This window comes from Equus caballus, chromosome 11, assembly GCF_041296265.1.
Source record: "Equus caballus isolate H_3958 breed thoroughbred chromosome 11, TB-T2T, whole genome shotgun sequence".
NCBI lineage: Eukaryota > Metazoa > Chordata > Mammalia > Perissodactyla > Equidae > Equus > Equus caballus.
The window spans coordinates 54,675,881-54,694,021 of NC_091694.1; the positions used below are offsets into that span (position 1 = coordinate 54,675,881).

General features: G+C 38.4%; 1 protein-coding gene across 3 annotated transcripts in view; it reads left to right on the forward strand.

Moving 5' to 3' along the window:
- MAP2K4 (mitogen-activated protein kinase kinase 4) overlaps positions 1 to 17,562 on the forward strand; it is a 136,285-nt gene extending 118,723 nt beyond the window's left edge. For all 3 annotated transcript variants that reach the window (XM_023653528.2, XM_023653527.2, XM_023653529.2), the window contains 3 exons: positions 1,377 to 1,525; positions 13,655 to 13,700; positions 14,900 to 17,562. In XM_023653528.2, the coding sequence (XP_023509296.1) occupies positions 1,377 to 1,525; positions 13,655 to 13,700; positions 14,900 to 15,013 (309 nt within the window). In that variant the 3' untranslated portion in view covers positions 15,014 to 17,562. The remainder of the gene's footprint in view (positions 1 to 1,376; positions 1,526 to 13,654; positions 13,701 to 14,899) is intronic.
- Positions 17,563 to 18,141: the final 579 nt, after the last annotated feature.

The window sequence follows — 18,141 nt, forward strand, 5'->3', positions numbered from 1 at the left end:
CATAATTTATTTTTGATATAGATAATCTTATAAAAATTATAAGAAATGTGTGAAATTAATTTCTAAGATCCTGTCCTTTGCCTTATGATGTGTTCCTACTTTTTCCCTCTCTTATTAAAACCTGTTCTCAAGATTGAATCTAATCAAGTTATTCTTAATGCTGTGAATAACCAGGAAAGTTTACTTCTTCCAAAGCATTTGTATTTTAATCAAAAAGAAACTTCAGCGAAAAGAGTGATTTCTGTGTGTGTGCGTGCATGTGTGCCTGCCTTCTCACAGGCGTAGGTGCAGAATTGGAGACAGCGGTGAGCTGAGGAGGCATCTTTCGGGGAAGAAGGCCTCCTCACACCAGCCGTCTATTTCAAGATGGGTTCATGTTTGCTTGACAGCTTTCCTTTCATTGTATAAGCTAGTAATTTAATATTTGACCAGCTTGACAAGATTGAATCTAAGCTGAAGAAAGTCTGAGACAGTGTTCTCAGATGGTGCTTTCTTTCTCTCTTACATGCCATTTTCCTCTCTGATAAGTTTGAAGTCTCATCCTCATATATTGATCACCTGTCAATGCACATAAAATGGGATTCATTTAGGCCACACTGCAGATTTAGATATATTTCCTGGAAAAAGCACAATTTCCAGGTTTTCATTATTCTCAGAATAGGGAGGGAAAAAGATGAGAATACTATTCACAAATATTTTTGACTCTTGACAGATTGGGACATGCCTCTGTGAGACTCTTCAAGTCTGGTGTGCTATCCTTTAGAAATATTATCCTGAGCATTGTTATTAGGATTTAGGGTGCAGGGTTTGACCCTGACTTGATTTCTTCAGAAATAGTACTTTCAGGTTGTGGTTGAAATTGTAGTAACTACAGAATAGCTGTGGATCAGGATTTGCACGTTGTTTCCTTTCAGCTCAGATTGGGCTTTTGTTTGTTGAGTGTTCTTTTACCTTACAAAAGAATTTGACCACTTTTCTGGACCATGACCTCCTGTTCAGATGACTATAAATTGTGCAGACTTTGTACTAAAAAAGTTCTAAAACCAGCCTTCCAGAATCTCTCATACAAATGATTCAGAACCACAGGCTGCCCTGGAGCATGCACTGTAGGGACATTGTCACGGTTTAAATTTGGTGTTTCTCTTAGGTCTTAGTCCTTGAATTTGGTTGATACAGAAAACTCTGTATTATCCTGATTTCTAAATATCACCTGCACCTAGCCTAAATAATTCAGAAGATTCTGCCTCAGCCTGATCTGGGTTTGATTCAAGGCTCTTTCAAGACTTTTGGAGGTTGAATTTTCAACATGGCCATTCCACTGAGAAGCAGTAAATAATGCCTAGTGTGTTCTGCTTTTTCGTCTGTGTTCTCTTTAGTACGAGTTGGCCACGGGCCGATTTCCTTATCCAAAGTGGAATAGTGTATTTGATCAACTAACACAAGTCGTAAAAGGAGATCCTCCACAGCTGAGCAATTCTGAGGAAAGAGAATTCTCCCCAAGTTTCATCAACTTTGTCAACTTGTGGTGAGTACGTGATTTATGCATACTCAAAAACCTGAGAACAGTGAGGTTTACTTAATCTTAGCAACTTTGGGACTTTGCGCCAGGGAAGGGGAGCCACCTTCTTATCCCCCGGCCTTCTAAGCTGGGACTGTGGATCACTGTGCTACATGGAAGGTTCCAGCTAACCTGGAGAAGTTTCACTCTCTTATCCTACTGCTCAGGTACTGATGAAAAATAGATGTGGGTGGTGGAGAAGCTGCTGCCTCCAGATTTCTAGTACCTTATACAAGAAAGACAGCCTACGTGAGACTGATCATCTTATTCTGATAGGGTTCTCACAATCAAACTGTACCAGAAGCTTTTATTAAGTCAAGACCCTACCGGCTCCGACTTTCAGGGGTGGATCACAGCTCTGACGTAACATATAACCTAGTGGGTGTGTGTAGTAAAGGCAGGCCCAAAGCTCCACTGGTAGAGCTGTATATTGGCTCTCTGAAAGCTTATTCCAAAGGAGTGAACCCCACACCTGTTGATGTTGTTTGTGCACCTTTTTAACAGTTGTGTGTGTATGTATGTGTGTAGCACATAGGAATAAATATATGCGGATATGGCAATAATAAAGTCATGCTTTGTACTGTTTCAATCTGTTTGCTTTGTACTGTTTCAATCTATTTAAATAAATCCTTGTGTTGTTATTTGAATGTTTTAGGTAATTATTCTATTTTTCCAACATGTTTCAAGAATAGGATATGTTTATAAGCAAAAAGCCAGAGCATTTAGTATATCCTCTTTTCATTCCTGAAAATGCTTTTCTCTTCCACGTAATTTTTTTTTTTTGCCGTGAATGCTGTTCCTGTCTATACTTTCTAGGTTCTATAGGACTTATATTTCATGGGCTAGCATTGCCTTCTTTTCTGATAATTAGAAAACATTTGAACTCTAGTTTTCAAGTCCCTTTTGTCTTCTCTAACCAAATTCTAGCTTTATGTTGGTTTTCAGAAGGGAGAGGAATACCTCAAGATTTTCTTGGTAGAAGACCATAGGATAACTCGAACTGGCTGCTGCTTCCTTTTTAAAAACAATCTATTTTTACCAATTTGCACATGTGTATACAGTTTATATAATTACATACATGTGACCATTTTATATATTACATTTTAATGAAATATTTGGTTAAAAGAATCTGTGTGAGTCATAGAGCATATCTAAAATGATTACCTGTGAGGCCTCCAGCAGGTTTGCTTTCTTCTTAATTCCTTGATCTCTTTATCAGTTTTGTTTTATAAATGTGTAGTGCTGGTATGTTTTTTGTTTCTGTGTCCCTTGGTGCCAGTTCTCTCCCGTAGATAATGGTTATAGACATCAGTGTCCCATTGTTTTCTGAGTAGCATCGTATTTCCATCTCATTCCAAATCATTATTGTCTACAGTTAAATTCTATCTGTTTTTATGATCTGTTCCTATCAGTTCTCCACATTGGTTCATTCTCCCTTCCACTGTCCTTAGGCATTTTTTGTCATCTCTAACCTGGACCATTTAGGTTTCTAATTGGTTTCCTCACAATCCAGTATAGCCTTGTTTCAAACCATTTTCCTTTTTGTCAGAGTTGTATTTTTTATGATGTTTATCTTTTTTCCTTTCAATGATCAATTAACGAATTAAGGGGTTTTTTTATTGCAGTGACATTGGTTTATAACAGTATATAAATTTCAGGTGTACATCATCATATTTCAATTTCTGTGTAGATTACATCATGTTCACCACCCAAAGACTACTTACAGTCCATAACCACACACGTGTGCCTAATCATCCCTTTCGCCCTCCTCCCTCCCCACTTCCCTGTGGTAACCAAGAATCCAATCTCTGTCTCTATGTGTTTTTTTGTTGTTGTTTTTATCTTGTGTTTATGAGTGAGATCGTACAGTATTTAACTTTCTCCCTCTGACTTATTTCGCTTAACATAATACCCTCAAGGTGCATCTATGTTGTCACAAATGGCCAGATTTCATCCTTTTTTATAGCATAGTAGTATAAGGTTGTGTATACATACCACATCTTCTTTATCCATTCATCCCTTGATGGGACCTAGGTTGCTTCCAAGTGTTGGCTATTTTGAATAATGCTGCAGTGAACATAGGGGTGCAAGTATCTTTACATATTTGTGTTCTCATGTTCTTTGGATAAATACCCAGCAGTGGAATAGCTTGATCATATGGTAGTTCTATTCTTAATTTTCTGAAGAAACTCTACACTGTTTTCCATAGTGGCTGCACCAGTTTGCACTCCCACCAGCAGTGTATGAGAGTTCCCTTCTCTTCACATCCTCTCCAACACTTGTTGTTTTCTGTCTAGTTAATTATAGCCATTCTGACCAGAGTGAGGTGATGTCTCATTATAGTTTTGATTTGCATTTCCCTGATAGTTAATGATGTTGAACATCTTTTTCGTGTGCCTATTGGTCATCTGTGTATCTTCTTTGGAGAAATGTCTGTTCAGATCTTTGGACATTTTTTAATTGGGTTGTTAGTTTTTTAATTGTTGAGATGTTTGTGTTCTTTATATATTTTACATATTAACCCCTTATCAGAGGTATGGTTTGCAAATATCTTCTTCCAATTGTTAGGTTGTCTTTTTGTTTTGTTGATGGTTTCCTTTGCTGTGCAGAAGCTTTTTAGTTTGATGTAGTCCCATTTATTTATTTTTTCTCTTGTTTCCCTTGCCCAGTCACACATGGTAGTAGAAAATATGCTGCTAAGACTGCTGTCAAAGAGCATACTCTGTATGTTTCTTTCTAGAATTTTTTATTTTTTTGGGGAAGATTAGCCCTGAGCTAACTGCTGCCAATCTTCCTCTTTTTGCTGAGGAAGACTGGCCCTCAGCTAACATCCATGCCCATCTTCCTCAGCTTTATATGTGGGATGCCTCCCACAGCATGGCGTGCCAAGTGGTGCCATGTCTGCACCCAGGATCTGAGCCGGCAAACCCCGGGCCGCCGAAGCGGAATGTGTGCACTTAACCACTGCGCCACTGGGCCGGCTCCTCCTTCTCGAATTTTTATGATTTCAGTTCTTACATTCAAATCTTTAATCCATTTTGAGTTAATTTTTGTGTATGGTGTAAGATAATGGTCTACTCTCATTCTTTTGCTTGTGGCTGTCCAATTTTCCCAACACCGTTTATTGAAGAGACTCTCTTGGCTCCCTTGTCTAAAATTAGCTATCCATAGACGTGTGGGTTTATTTCTGGGCTCTCAGTTCTGCTCCACTGATCTGTGTGTCTTTTTTTGTGGCAGTACCATGCTGTTTTGATTACTATAGCTTTGTGTAGTACATTTTGAAATCAGGGAGTGTGATACCTCCAGCTTTGTTGTTTTTTCCTAGGATTCCTTTGGCTATTCAGATTCTTTTGTTGTTCCATATAGATTTTAGGATTCTTTGTTCTATTTATGTGAAAAATGTCATTGGGACTTTGATAGGTATTGCATTGAATCTGTAGATTGCTTTAGGGAGTATGGACATTTTAACTATGTTAATTCTTCCAAACCAAGAGCTTGGAATATCTTTCCATTTCTTTGTGTCTCCTATTTCTTTCAGCAATGTTTTATAGTTTTCAAAGTACAAATCTTTCACCTCTCTGGTTAAATTTATTCCTAGATATTTTATTCTTTTTGTTGCAATTTTAAATGAGATTGTATTCTTAATTTCTCTTTCTGCTGCTTCATTCTTAGTGTATAGAAACACAGCTGATTTTCGTATATTGATTTTGCATCCTGAAACTTTACTGTATTCATTTATTATTTCTAAATTTTTTTGGTGAATTCCTTAGGGTTTTCCATATATAAAATCATGTTATCTGCAAATAGTGGCAATTTCACTTCTTCCTTTCCAATTTGGAGCCCTTTTATTTCCTTTTCTTGCCTGATTGCTCTGCTAGGACTTCCAATATTATGTTAAATGAGTGGTGACAGTGGGCATCCTTGTCTAGTTCTTGTTCTTAGAGGGATAGCTTTCAGTTTTTCTCCATTGAGAATGATATTAGCTGTGGGTTTGTCATATATGGCCTTTATTATGTTGAGGTACATTCCTTCTATATCCATTTTCTTCAGAGTTTTTATCATAAATGGATGCTGCATCTTGTCAAATGCTTTCTCTGAGACAGTGATGTGATTTCTTTGTTTTGTTAATGTGGTGTATCACATTGATTGATTTGCAGTTGTTGAACCAGCTCTCCATCTCTGGAATAAATCCCACTTGATCATGGTGTATGATCTTTTTAATGTATTGTTGTATTCGACTTGCTAGTATTTTATTGAGGATTTTTACATGGATGTTCATTAGTGATGTTGGCCTGTAATTTTTCTCTTTTTGTGTTGACCTTCTGTGTTTTGGTATCAGGATAATATTGGCTTTGTAGAATGAGTTAGGAAGCTTCCCCTCCTGTTCAGTTTTTTGGAAGAGTTTGAGAAGGATAGGTATTAAGTCTTCTTTGAATGTTTGGTAGAATTTACCAGGGAAGCCGTCTGGTTCTGGACTTTTATGTTTTGGAAGGTTTTTGATTACTGTTTCAATCTCCTTACTGGTGATTGGTCTATTCAAATTCTCTCTTTCTTCTTGATTCAGTTTTGGAAGTTTGTATGATTCTTAGAATTTACCCATTTCTTCTAGAGTATCCAGTTTGTTCGTGTATAGCTTTGCATAGTTTTCTCTTATAATCTTTTGTATTTCTGAGGTGTCCATTGTAATTTCTCCTTTTTCATTTCTGATTCTATTTATTTGAGCCTTCTCTCTTTTTTTCTTGGTGAGTCTAGCTAAGGGTTTGTCAATTTTGTTTATCTTTTCAAAGAAGCAGCTCTTCATTTCATTGATTGTTTTCTAGTTTCTTTTTAGTCCCTATTTCATTTATTTCTGCTCTGATTTTTGTTATTTCCTTCCTTCTACTGATTTCAGGCTTTGTTTGTTCTTCTTTTTCCAGTTCCTTTAGGTGCACTGTTAGATTGTTTATTTGGGATTTTTCTTCTTTGTTGAGGTAGGCCTGTATTGCTATAAACTTCCCTCTTAGAACTGCTTTTCCTGTATCCCATAGATTTTGGCATGTCATATTTTCCTTTTCATTTGTCCTAGGTATTTTTTGATTTCCCCTTTTGATTTCTTCATTGACCCACTTGTCATTCAGTAGGATTTTGTTTAATCTCCACATTTTTGTGGCTTTTTTGACTTTCTTCCTGTAGTTGATTACCCGTTTTACACCCTTGTGGTCAGAAAAGATGCTTGGTGTGGTTTCAGTCTTCTTAAATTTATTGAGACTTATTTTGTGGCCTCATATGTCATCTGTCCTGGAGAATGTTCCATGTGCATTTGAAAAGACTCTATATTCTGTGGTTTTTGGATGGAATGTTCTTTATATCTACTAAGTCCATCTGGTCTAATGTATCATTTAAGGCCAGTGTTTCCTTATTGATCTTCTGTTTGGTTGATCTACCCATTGGTCTAAGTAGAGTGTTAAAGTCCCCTACTATTATTGTGTTGCTGTCTATTTCACGTCTTTTGTCCGTTAATAATTGCTTTATGTATTTTTATGTGCTCCCTTGCTGGGTGCATAGATATTTACAAGTGTTATATCCTCTTGTTGGATAGTTCCCTTTATCATTATGTAGTTCCCTTCTTAGTCTCTTCTTACAGTTTTTGCTTTGAAGTCTATTTTGTCTAAGTATTGCTACCCCAGCTTTCTTTTCCTTGCCATTTGCATAGAGTATCTTTTTCCATAGGATGCATATCTGATTATGTTACTTCTCTGTTTAAAACTGTCCTTAATGGAATGGTATCACTCTCAATTGGGAAACATTTGTTCTGGAAAGACAAAGAATCTTGCATAGTGTAATAATTTGTAGCCCTCCAAAGGGCTGCTGTGGAATATAGACAGATATACATTAATTAAATTTCACAGTAATGAAGGGCAATAATGAGTTAGGGTTGGGTTAGAGGTAGAGAAGCACTGGTCTAGAGGCTTCTCATTGCCCTTAAAATAAGTCTAAATTAATGTGGCTTTCAAAATGCATTATGATTCAGGTTTATTGCTGTGGCCACATTTCTCCATGCTCCCCTTGAACTGCTTTTCTGCCAAACTGAGTTTTTCAGTTGTGTAAATTGAAAGCATATGGAAGATAACATAGGAGAATAGCTTCATGGCCTTTGAATAGGTAAAAGTTTCTCAAACAGCATGCAAAAGGCAACTCAGCATAAAGAAAAGAGTGATAAAATTGGATTTGAATAAATTAAGAACTTCTGTTGGTTAAAAGACACCACTGAATGAAATGCCAACCTACACAGTGTGTTTGTCATATAGATATTTGATAAGAACCTTTTCTCCAGTATATGTAAAGAGCATAAGTACAAAACACTTATAGATATGAAAATGACAACCAAAAATGGCCAAATACCTGAAAAGACATTTAATAAGATGATCTTCAAGTAATCAGTAAACATATGAAAGGGTGTTTATTCAACATTGTTAGTCCTCGGGGAAACGCAAATCAAAATTACAATGAAATACCAGTCCGTTACAATCACCAGAATGATTACAATCTAAGACTGATGTACCAAGAGTATCTGAAACAACGGGAAGTCTTAGACGTTACTTATAGGAGTGTAACTTGGTGCAGTTTCTTTGGAAAACTGTGGCAGTATCTTATATACCTGATCTAATACAGATGGTGCATGCATCATGATCCAGCAATTCAAGTCCTAATTATATACCCAACAAAAGAAAATTCATAAATACACTAAAAGATGTGTATAAGAATGTTAGGAACAGCATATTCATAATAACTTACAGTTAGAAAGAAAAAATATCAGCAGTAGAATGGATAATAAGTTATAGCATGATTCATACAATGGTATACAGCATCAAAGATTGAACTATTGCTATACTCAACAACATGAATAAATCTCACAAACTATGTTGAGTGAAAAAAGAAACACTTAAAACAGTTATTTACATGAAATTTAATAGAATTAATAAAAGGTAATAGAAGTCAGAATATTGTTACTCTTCTATGCTTAGGACTGCTTTTCTATATGTATGCTTCAATTAAAAGTTTGCTTAAGGAATAAAAAAGAAATGAAGATTTGTGGATCAGAATGATGATCTCAGCTCACATTTTAAATTCCTCCCTGCCTACTGAAATCATCAATGAAATTTTTTAAAAAGAAAAAAAAGAGTCTTTATTTGTTCTGGAAAAGAGCAAAAAAGTACTATCCTTGACAGGTTTTTGTGAAATTGTGTAGATGAGACTGAAATCAGGGAGAGATTGGCTAATCCAGAATTTGTCACGTGCAGAAGAAAAGAAAGGCAGAAGGAGGATATGAGACCTGCAGTGGAAATCCTTAGCTTGGGACAGCAGGACCTGAAAGAGAAGGCAGCTTGTGGATAGACAAGCAGGAAGCCAGTCTTGATCCTGAAGGTGTCTTGAGGAAATGCTTTATACACTACATCCGTGCACAGCTGGGACTCCGTGGCAGTATTCACACCTGCCTTATACTCAGCAGGAAGGACCTGTTAAGAAAAGCTCAAGCTTTGCTGAAATAACTTAGGATGCGGACACTTGTGTTGGTTAGAGGGTTGCTAGTGCGCTGGAAGCTGTTTTGACAAACCCAGAAGGGAAATTCCTTGGCAAGGTGATAATGCTCTAGTGGTGGCTCTCGCTGTTTCTCACAGTCACCTAGTTCTATGACCGAGATCAACCTGTGATATTTGATCAATATTGATTCTCTTCAGGGATGAAGAAATAAAGGCAAATCACTGGCATGTGAATACATTCAGTGGTTCAGAGAATTGAATCAGTTTGAGAAATTTAGCAAAAATTCCCTTGTCAAGTTGCCACTGAAAATGTCAGAGAAAAAATTGTAAGAGTGGAATAATTCGAATTCAGGAAAAGATGTTTTCAAACAGTAAACATGATTTCTGAATTGAATGGGAGAAAATGGTGGGCAGACAGCATATTTGATATTACAGGTTAACCAAATCTATGAAGTAGGCAATACTGTTGAGTTCATCTTCCAGAAAAAAGGGATAAAAAGATGATCATGAGGCAAATGATAAGAGACATGCAGGAAAAATGTAGGAGATTCCATTTAACTGATAGTAGAGAAAGAGTTAAAATGAAAATTCTCTTGAAGAAAAACTTGAGTCCTTAGATTAAAATACTGGACCAAATTAACTAAAAGGAAAAAAGAAGCCATGGCTGGGGATGTTGTAAGATGTTTTTCATTTTATGCGTTTCAAAGACAAAACTTGACAAACATTCAATTAAAACGTATACACACAAATGTACACACCAATGTAGACAGACACAAAATCAGAACACTACCTGAAGAGTTGAGAAACAGCTGTAGAATCAATGTGACCTCTTCAGGTTACTATGGTGGGTTACATCTTGAACAGTACTTGGAGTGAAACTACTGAAATACTGGATAAGCATGTCAAAGTGTCTTTTTAAATGTATCATAAGTTGGTAGAAAACTAAGGGGTCTACAGAGCTCTAAAACTAAGTGTAATCAGAAATTATGGGAGGTAAGGATTTTAAGAGCCCCCTCATTGGAAAGACGCTCCCAGTTGACAAGCAGAAGCAAAAGCAATTTCTAGAAGTCAAAGAATTCCCAAAGATCAAGTTAAATAGAATATATGTTGTTCAGAAAAAATTCCAGCACTCACACGAGGAATGAGATTAATAGAAACAACTGATAGTAGGAATATATCTGTGAAGACTTTAGATGTTAGAATAATCAGAAACAGAAAAAAGTGATTTTTCATGAACTTAAGGAAAAATGACATAGTTTGGAAATATAAGCAAGAAACAGAAACTGTCAAAGAACCTAATAGAATTTATAGAAATAAAAAGCATAAATGAAAACATTCAATAGCTCGATTAAACAACAGATTAGATACAACTGAAGAGAGATTAGTGACCTGGAAGTTAGATCTGAAGTTCTGCCAATGGAACTTTTTGAGATGATGGAAATGTTCTGTAATCTGCTCTGTCCAGTGTAGTAGCTGCTAGCCCTTGCAGTGTGGCTAGTGTGAGTCAGGAAACAATTTTTTTTGTTTTATTTTATGAAGATTAATTTGGCTAGTGACTGCCTTGTTGGATAGCACAGGTTTAATTGAGGTTAGCGTGATTATTGATAACCATACCAATGGCTGCAATAATTCTGAAAAAGAAATAATAATTTCGTTAAAGATTTCTACTCAGATAGCACTGTGAGTTTATACATTGACACAATTTTCTGCTCCGGTAAATGAGATAGAAAAATAGAAAACTAAAAAGGCCTGGCAGTTTTACAAAGAAAGTCCACATCTTGTGTGGATGAAGAGTGCGAAAGGTATAAATAGAAATACTGTGAAGGTCTGAAGCCATGGGCCTGCTATATCCAGGTCCAGAAGCAGGCAGTGGCAGCTGGGACAGTGTTTCCTGTAGGACCAAAGTTCTGTAGGTACTGTGTTCTGGACTCAGGATCCACGGGAGACAGACTCACTGCGTAGAAGTCAGGATCTGATGGGTGAGGAAATACTGATGTCAGTCACTGCCTGGGCCACAACAAGCTGCAGGACTACAGAATAGCGAGGACGTAGAGACTGTTTTTGCAACCAGAGGACTGGATCTGTAATAGTCCTAATGTCAGCGGAAGACTGGGACTTCAATCTCCATTATAGTGCTTTGTTCTGTGGTGATGGGCCTGAAAAGAGGAAGTGCTGGTGAAACTGTTCTACATGGTGGATCTCTAGCCCCTGCTTCAGTTCATAGCACTTAGTCGGCATGCAGGTATTTCTTGAACAAATGTATGGACTGGCATAGAGCATAAGCACATTTTCAAAATGAGTCTGCAAACAAAGTTCCAAAATATATCAAGTCGTATGCAAAGAAAAGCAACCAACAAACTAGAATATGAATTCATTTTAAATTGCGATGACTTTATGGAATAGTCTAAAATACACTTTAAAATAGTATAGTTTAGGATGCCTAAGGAAATAAAAGTGTAAGTTCCACTAAAACTGAGGAAGAAGTAAAACTGAAATGAACCAAACAATTGGATATGAAAACTATTTAGAAATCTTGGAAATGAACAAACATAGCTATTGATTCAAAGGACACATCTGATTTGATGTCTTCTAAACTGGAAGCCATTGAAGACAGAATTGGGGACTGGAAGATAGGCCTGAGGGATTTCCCCCGCATGACGCCGATTAAAGCATGAAAGAGCAGAAAAGAATCGGGGACAATAGGATGAGTAGTCTAAGATGTGTCTAATGGAAATGACAGAAGACACCTCTGAAAGTGGAGAAGGAGTATTTAAGGTGCTACAAGTAAAAACATGTGAGAATTGATCTAGGATAGGTTCTCACTGAAACTAAAGTCTCTGTATCATGTAGGATAAACACAGGTAAATTTGTACCCAGATGCACTGAAGCAAATTTACAGAACAATAATAAAGTAAAAGTTAGCAGGAAGAGAAGATAGAGTCCCTGCTGAGGAGTAATTAATTAGACTGACAGCAAACTCGTTATAGCAACAATAATTGCCAGAAAACAGTGGAGTCAGCTCTAGAGCACTGAGGAAAAATAATTGTCAACCTCATCCTAAAGTTTTATACCTGGACATTCAATTACCATTCAAAATAAGGAGGCAATGCAGTTGTTTTTCAGGAATAGGAATACCATTCATAGATTGTTTTGAAAAGATATACTTGGCCAGGAATAAAAGTAGACCCAGCAGAAGGGTGTTGCAGCTTGGTTCCCTGGAAAGCAGGCTTTGAGACAGAGGTATGTGTGCAGGAAGTGGAGTAGGTAGTGATCTTCAGATCAACAACCAGCGAAGGTGAGGAAGGCAGGATTAGGCAGAAAGAGAAGTTGGGCTGCAATGCAGTCTCAGCACAGGCCTCAGCCGACCCTGGAGGAAGCTATGAAGCTGGGCTGGCCCTCCACGGTTGACTTGATATGGGATGAGGGTCTTGGATTTTCATACCCCTTTGTGGGTCAGTCATTAGATACAGGCCGTCCCTGGGAAGGCTAGGGTGGCTCTCTTCAGTTGAGGTAATCCCTGAGAGCTGACAACTGAGGCTTGTATACTGGCAGAACTCCCTGCAGTGGAGGAATAAGTCCTTCATTCCTGAAGAAGGCGTCTCTCTAGGACAGTGCAGTGTCCACTACAAAAGGCACAGGATGTGAAGAATGGCATTGAGTTGAGAAGTAAATGAACTATGTTACCAATATTAACTTTTGATGGTAAAAAGTAAATTTAGGGGCTGGCCCTGTGGCCCAGTGGTTAAGTTTGCGTGCTGTGCTTTCACGGCCCAGGGTTTCACCAGTTCGGATCCTGGGCATGGACATGGCACTGCTCATCAGGCAATGCTGAGGCGGCATCCCACATGCTACAACTAGAAGGACGCACAACTAAAATATACAGCTATGTATGGGGGGTGGATTCAGGGAGGGAAAAAAAAAAGAGGATTGGCAACAGTTGTTAGCTCAGGTGCCAATCCTTAAAAAAAAAATTTAATTGAGGTTGGAGGAGAGTGGTGATTAAAATATGGTCCAAGATGATCAGGTAAATACAAATAAAATGGAAATACTTGTGATAACATTAATTAGACAAGGTGGAATTCAAAGGGAAGATACCAGCAGGGCAAAGGCTTTTAATATACCAATAGTCCTTAGTGAAGTTGTAATGTTGTAAACTTTTGGACCAGAAAATATAGGATTGAGATACAGAGTGCAAAACTTTTAAAAATCTAAGGATAAGTTGATAAAATTCATACATAGTTTCAGAATTACTGGATTCCTGTTTTCTCTTAGGTGGTATCTGTAAATATATGGGTATATATTTAGAAACACACACATACGTACAATTTTATACTTATACATACATTCATATATCTAACTATGCAATATTCTACTGTGCAGCTATGCCATAATTTATCCAGCTTTCCAATTAACTTGTTTCTAATTTTTTTCTTTATGTTTGACAAGTTGTCTGCTTTGTTACTTTTGTATCTGAAGAAAAAAACTATTTGATTCTTTCTAACATTTTGTTTGTGAAAATAAAAATACTTGGTAATTGTGTCTCCATTTTAATAATGTTATTTTTATGTTATTTTAGCCTTACAAAGGATGAATCCAAAAGGCCAAAGTATAAAGAACTTCTGGTGAGTATGAGACTTGGGAAATTTTAGGTGTTTCTTCACCCTGAATCCCCTTAGCATGGTGGTCCACTAAGCAAGCAGTGGGCCTCTCCGTCATGGACAAACAGCTTGACCTTACTTAGTGTTTTTTGAAATGTTTTTGAACAAAGATATTTGGAAAGAGCACATTTGTAGTTATAATTTTCCTACTAATTTACTAGCTAAACTCTCATGAAAAATTTTGGCCTTGACATGTTATAAAAATTACCCCGGAGACTTTTATCATTCACTTTAAGGAGCCATTTTCCACTGCATGGTCTATATATGCATAATGCATCCATAAGAATTTATTGTGCTTACTCTGCCTTTATTAAAAGCTTTCATGCTCATTTGCATCATAAGGCCAATTCTCGTTTCTTTGAAAGTTCTCACTTTCATGGAAGTTGGGCGTTATAGTCAGTCTGCTGGATTTGGCAGGGGTCTCAGCAGTGAAGAAAGTACTGTGATCTGATAATGTGGGACTATTTTAAGAAAAGACCTCCTTGTTTGTCACACTTAGCTTCCAGCTCTCCAGGATGTTAGGTCAAACTTAGGGTCAGCCCCAGCAATGACTGAAGATGTTCCATCAACATATGTAGAGAAGCTATGGAAGAAAAATATTGATGGAGATGGAATATGAAAAAGTGGGTTTGCGAGGCAGATATGGGGCTCTAGGCTTTGGAGAAGCTCATAGGATAAGTTTCTATTGAGCCTGTTGGAGTGGAAGTCAGGATTGAAACTGAGACCTTTTTGTAAGATCCTTCTGCCGCACAAGGGGGAAATGGGGAATTGTAGTCCCTGCCTGTGTCCCAAGAGGAACAGCAGCCAGTATTCACGTCGTTTTTCTTGGCTCTCAGATGGTGGCAGAGGCTCCAGCCGTGTTTTGTGCTGAGGAACAACTCTGCTCTCTGCCTCAACAAATGCTCCCTGGCACACAGATAAGTTTCCAGACTTCACCGTCAGGGCAGCTCCTCCCACCGTGCATCATACCTAGGCACGCCCACACCCTCTAACGTATCTGCATGAAATACGGGCTGTGCTTGCCTCTCTGAACTTGTGCTACAGTATTTTACAGCCATATGTGGTTGGAGACTTTGGTGCTATACTGTGTTGAAGTTGGGAAAAGTTCCGTGTGGGCTCTGATAGGAATTTTGATGTTTTTTCTTTTTTCAATTTTCTTGCAGAAACATCCCTTTATTTTGATGTATGAAGAACGTACCGTAGAGGTCGCATGCTATGTTTGTAAAATCCTGGATCAAATGCCAGCTACTCCCAGCTCTCCCATGTATGTCGATTGATATCGCTGCTACGTCAGACTCTAGAAAAAAGGGCTGAGAGGAAGCAAGACGTAGAGAATTTTCATCCCGTATCACAGTGTTTTTATTGCTCGCCCAGACACCATGTGCAATAAGATTGGTGTTCGTTTCCATCATGTCTGTATACTCCTGTCACCTAGAACGTGCATCCCTGTAATACCCGATTGATCACACAGTGTTAGTGTTGGTCAGAGAGACCTCATCCTGCTCTTTCGTGATGAACATATTCATGAAATGTGGAAGTCAGTACGATCAATTTGTTGACTGTGATTAGATCACATCTTAAATTCATTTCTAGACTCGAAACCTGGAGACGCAGCTACTGGAATGGTGTTTTGTCAACTTCCAAATACTGGAAGTATGTGGTGATGGATGTACTATGTCTGAACCTAGAGACTCGGGCTTGAGTGAGAAGAGCTTGCACAGCCAGCGAGACACATTGCCTTCTGGAGCTGGGAGACAAGGGAGGAATTTCCTTTCTTCACCAAGTGCAATAGGTTTACCGAGTTGATATTCTGTTGCTTTACAGTCCCAGTTGATGTGTGGGGATCGATGTGCTCAGCCAAATTTCCACTTTGAAATATGTTAAATTAGAATGAATTTATCTTTACCAAAAACCATGTTGCATTCAAAGAGGTGAACATTAAAATATTGAGACAGGACAGAATGTGTTCTTTTCTCCTTTACCAGTCCTTCTGCTCTTCATTGGGAAGACTCAGGAGTCTGCCACTTGTCCAAGAAGGTGCTGATCCTCAGAATTTTCATTCTCAGAATTCGGTGTGCTGCCAACTTGATGTTCCACCTGCCACAAACCAGCAGGACTGAAAGAAGAAGAAGAACGGAGGGCAAAGTTTACAGATGGTTTAGCTCTAGTATCTCATCTGGGACACTTGTAGCAGCTATGTATTTCCCCATGGTCCCGAGCCTGATACTTCAGCCATCGTAACTCGCTAACAGGGAGAAGCAGCTAGTAGCAATGTGCCTTGATTGATTAGATAAAGATTTCCTGTAGGCAGCAAAAGACCAAATCTCAGTTGTTTGCCATCACTGGTCCACGTCTTCAGTTTCTGAATCTCTCTCCCTACCCGTCTGTTGCTGCTATGTGACTTTTTTTGCTTAATCCAATATTTTGCCTTTTTTTCCTATATCAAAAACCTTTATAATTACCAGGGATGTTCTTTACCAAGGATTTTTGGCCCCAAATCTCTTATATGCTCTAATGTTTAAAAGGCTGAGACACGTGGGGCCCAGCTGATGTGATAGGTGATAAAGAAGCATCTTTTCTAGAGACAGATTTGACCAGATGAGAATCTGAAATGACAGACTTTTAGATAAGCTCGTCACCTCTGAGAATCTCTAGCAAGTCACCACCATTTCTTGACATTGGAATCCAAAACAAAACAAAACAAAACAAAAAACCCTTAACAGTTAGGAGAGGCCGCTGAGATCTGCCGTCTTTTGCCGTGCTTCCTCTCTTACCCGTTAGCTAGGTTCTCCTTAGGTTTTGCTCTGGCCGCCCTGGCACTGAGCATTAGGCTCTGTGCAACAGTTAAGCAGCACTGTGAGTGGTTCGAGCACACTGGAATATAAAACAGCCATGATCTGAGATGCACGTGATGCCATTACAGAACCAAATGGTGGCAGGTATTGCTGTGTCTCCCCCCAGAGTGACAGTCATAAACACTATAAAACAATAAAGGGAGAATGGTGCTGTATAAAGTTACATCCCTGTAAATTTCAGAATTTAAAATGATTTATCGCTTTGGTCCACATGCCTGATTTTCCTGTTTTCTCCCCCACGGCATCCTAAACCTTAGCCTTCCCAGTGTTCTGAAAGGAAGCATTGCTCTGTGTCTTCCTTTGACACCAAGCCATCATCCTCCATTGCTCCCGGGGACTCAAGAGGAATCTGTTTCTCTGCTGTCAACTTGCGGTCTGGCTCAGCATAGGGTCACTTTGCCATTATACAAATGGAGGTAAAAGCAATTCTGACTGTCCAGGAGCTAATCTGACCGTTCTATTGTGTGGATGACCACATAAAAAGGCAATTTTAGTGTATTATTAATCATAGATTATTATAAACTATAAACTTAAGGGCAATGAGTTTATTACAATGTATCTTTATTAAAACAAAAGGGTGTATAGTGTTCACAAACTGTGAAAATAGTGTAAGAACTGTACATTGTGAGCTCTGGTTATTTTTCTCTTGTACCATAGAAAAAATGTATAAAAATTATCAAAAAGCTAATGTGCAGGGATATTGCCTTATTTGTCTGTAAAAATGGAGCTCAGTAACATAACTGCTTCTTGGAGCTTTGGAATATTTTATCCTGTATTCTTGTTTGAATTCCTCCTCTATTTAAGATATATACATGGAATCGAAGTGTTTATGTAATAGTTATATCCTTTTGCCTGCAGGTCAGTTGTAATAAATCTAGGATGTGATGATGACTTTGTAATTTGATTTTCTCAAGTCAGACCCCGAGAGGGGAAAATCAAGTAAATTTCCATTAAATTATCTGTGCATTTCACACTGGGGAAAATTCTCTTCTTCCGGAAGTATTTATGGCTTCTTTCTTCTCTTCCTCCCTTCTTGTGGTTGCTTTATCTCTTTGCTTGTTCTTCTGGAACCACGGATGTATCCGTGAAGCATGAGCTTTCCTTTCTGTTTGAGCAGGTGTGATGCAGTCTGTTCAAGTTTGTTTCTTTGTTCGTTGTCCTGACCTGCCCCAGCTTTCTTATTGGTCGAGGAAGGCGGTGCTTTTCTTCGGCCTGCGTCATGGTGGAGAGATGCGACTTGTGAGGACCCAGTCTGCTGTGACCTGATGCCTCGTTGCCAGCCTGGCTTTCTGCTCTGCTCTGCTGCTGGGCAAGCATTAGGTGTCAGTTCAGATTGCAGTCACCCACTGCCACCTGAGCGAGAGGGGTAGGGAGAGGGTTTGTGAGTCAAAGACCTGGGAGGTGTATGGATGGGAGGACAATGGAGGTGAGCAAAAAGCCATGGAAACCTGGAAACTATTGGAGAGAAGAACTTTGAAGCTCCAGCACTGAATTCATGTGTTACGCTATCAACCTCTTGGTCATTAATGAAATGCTGACTCACTGATTGC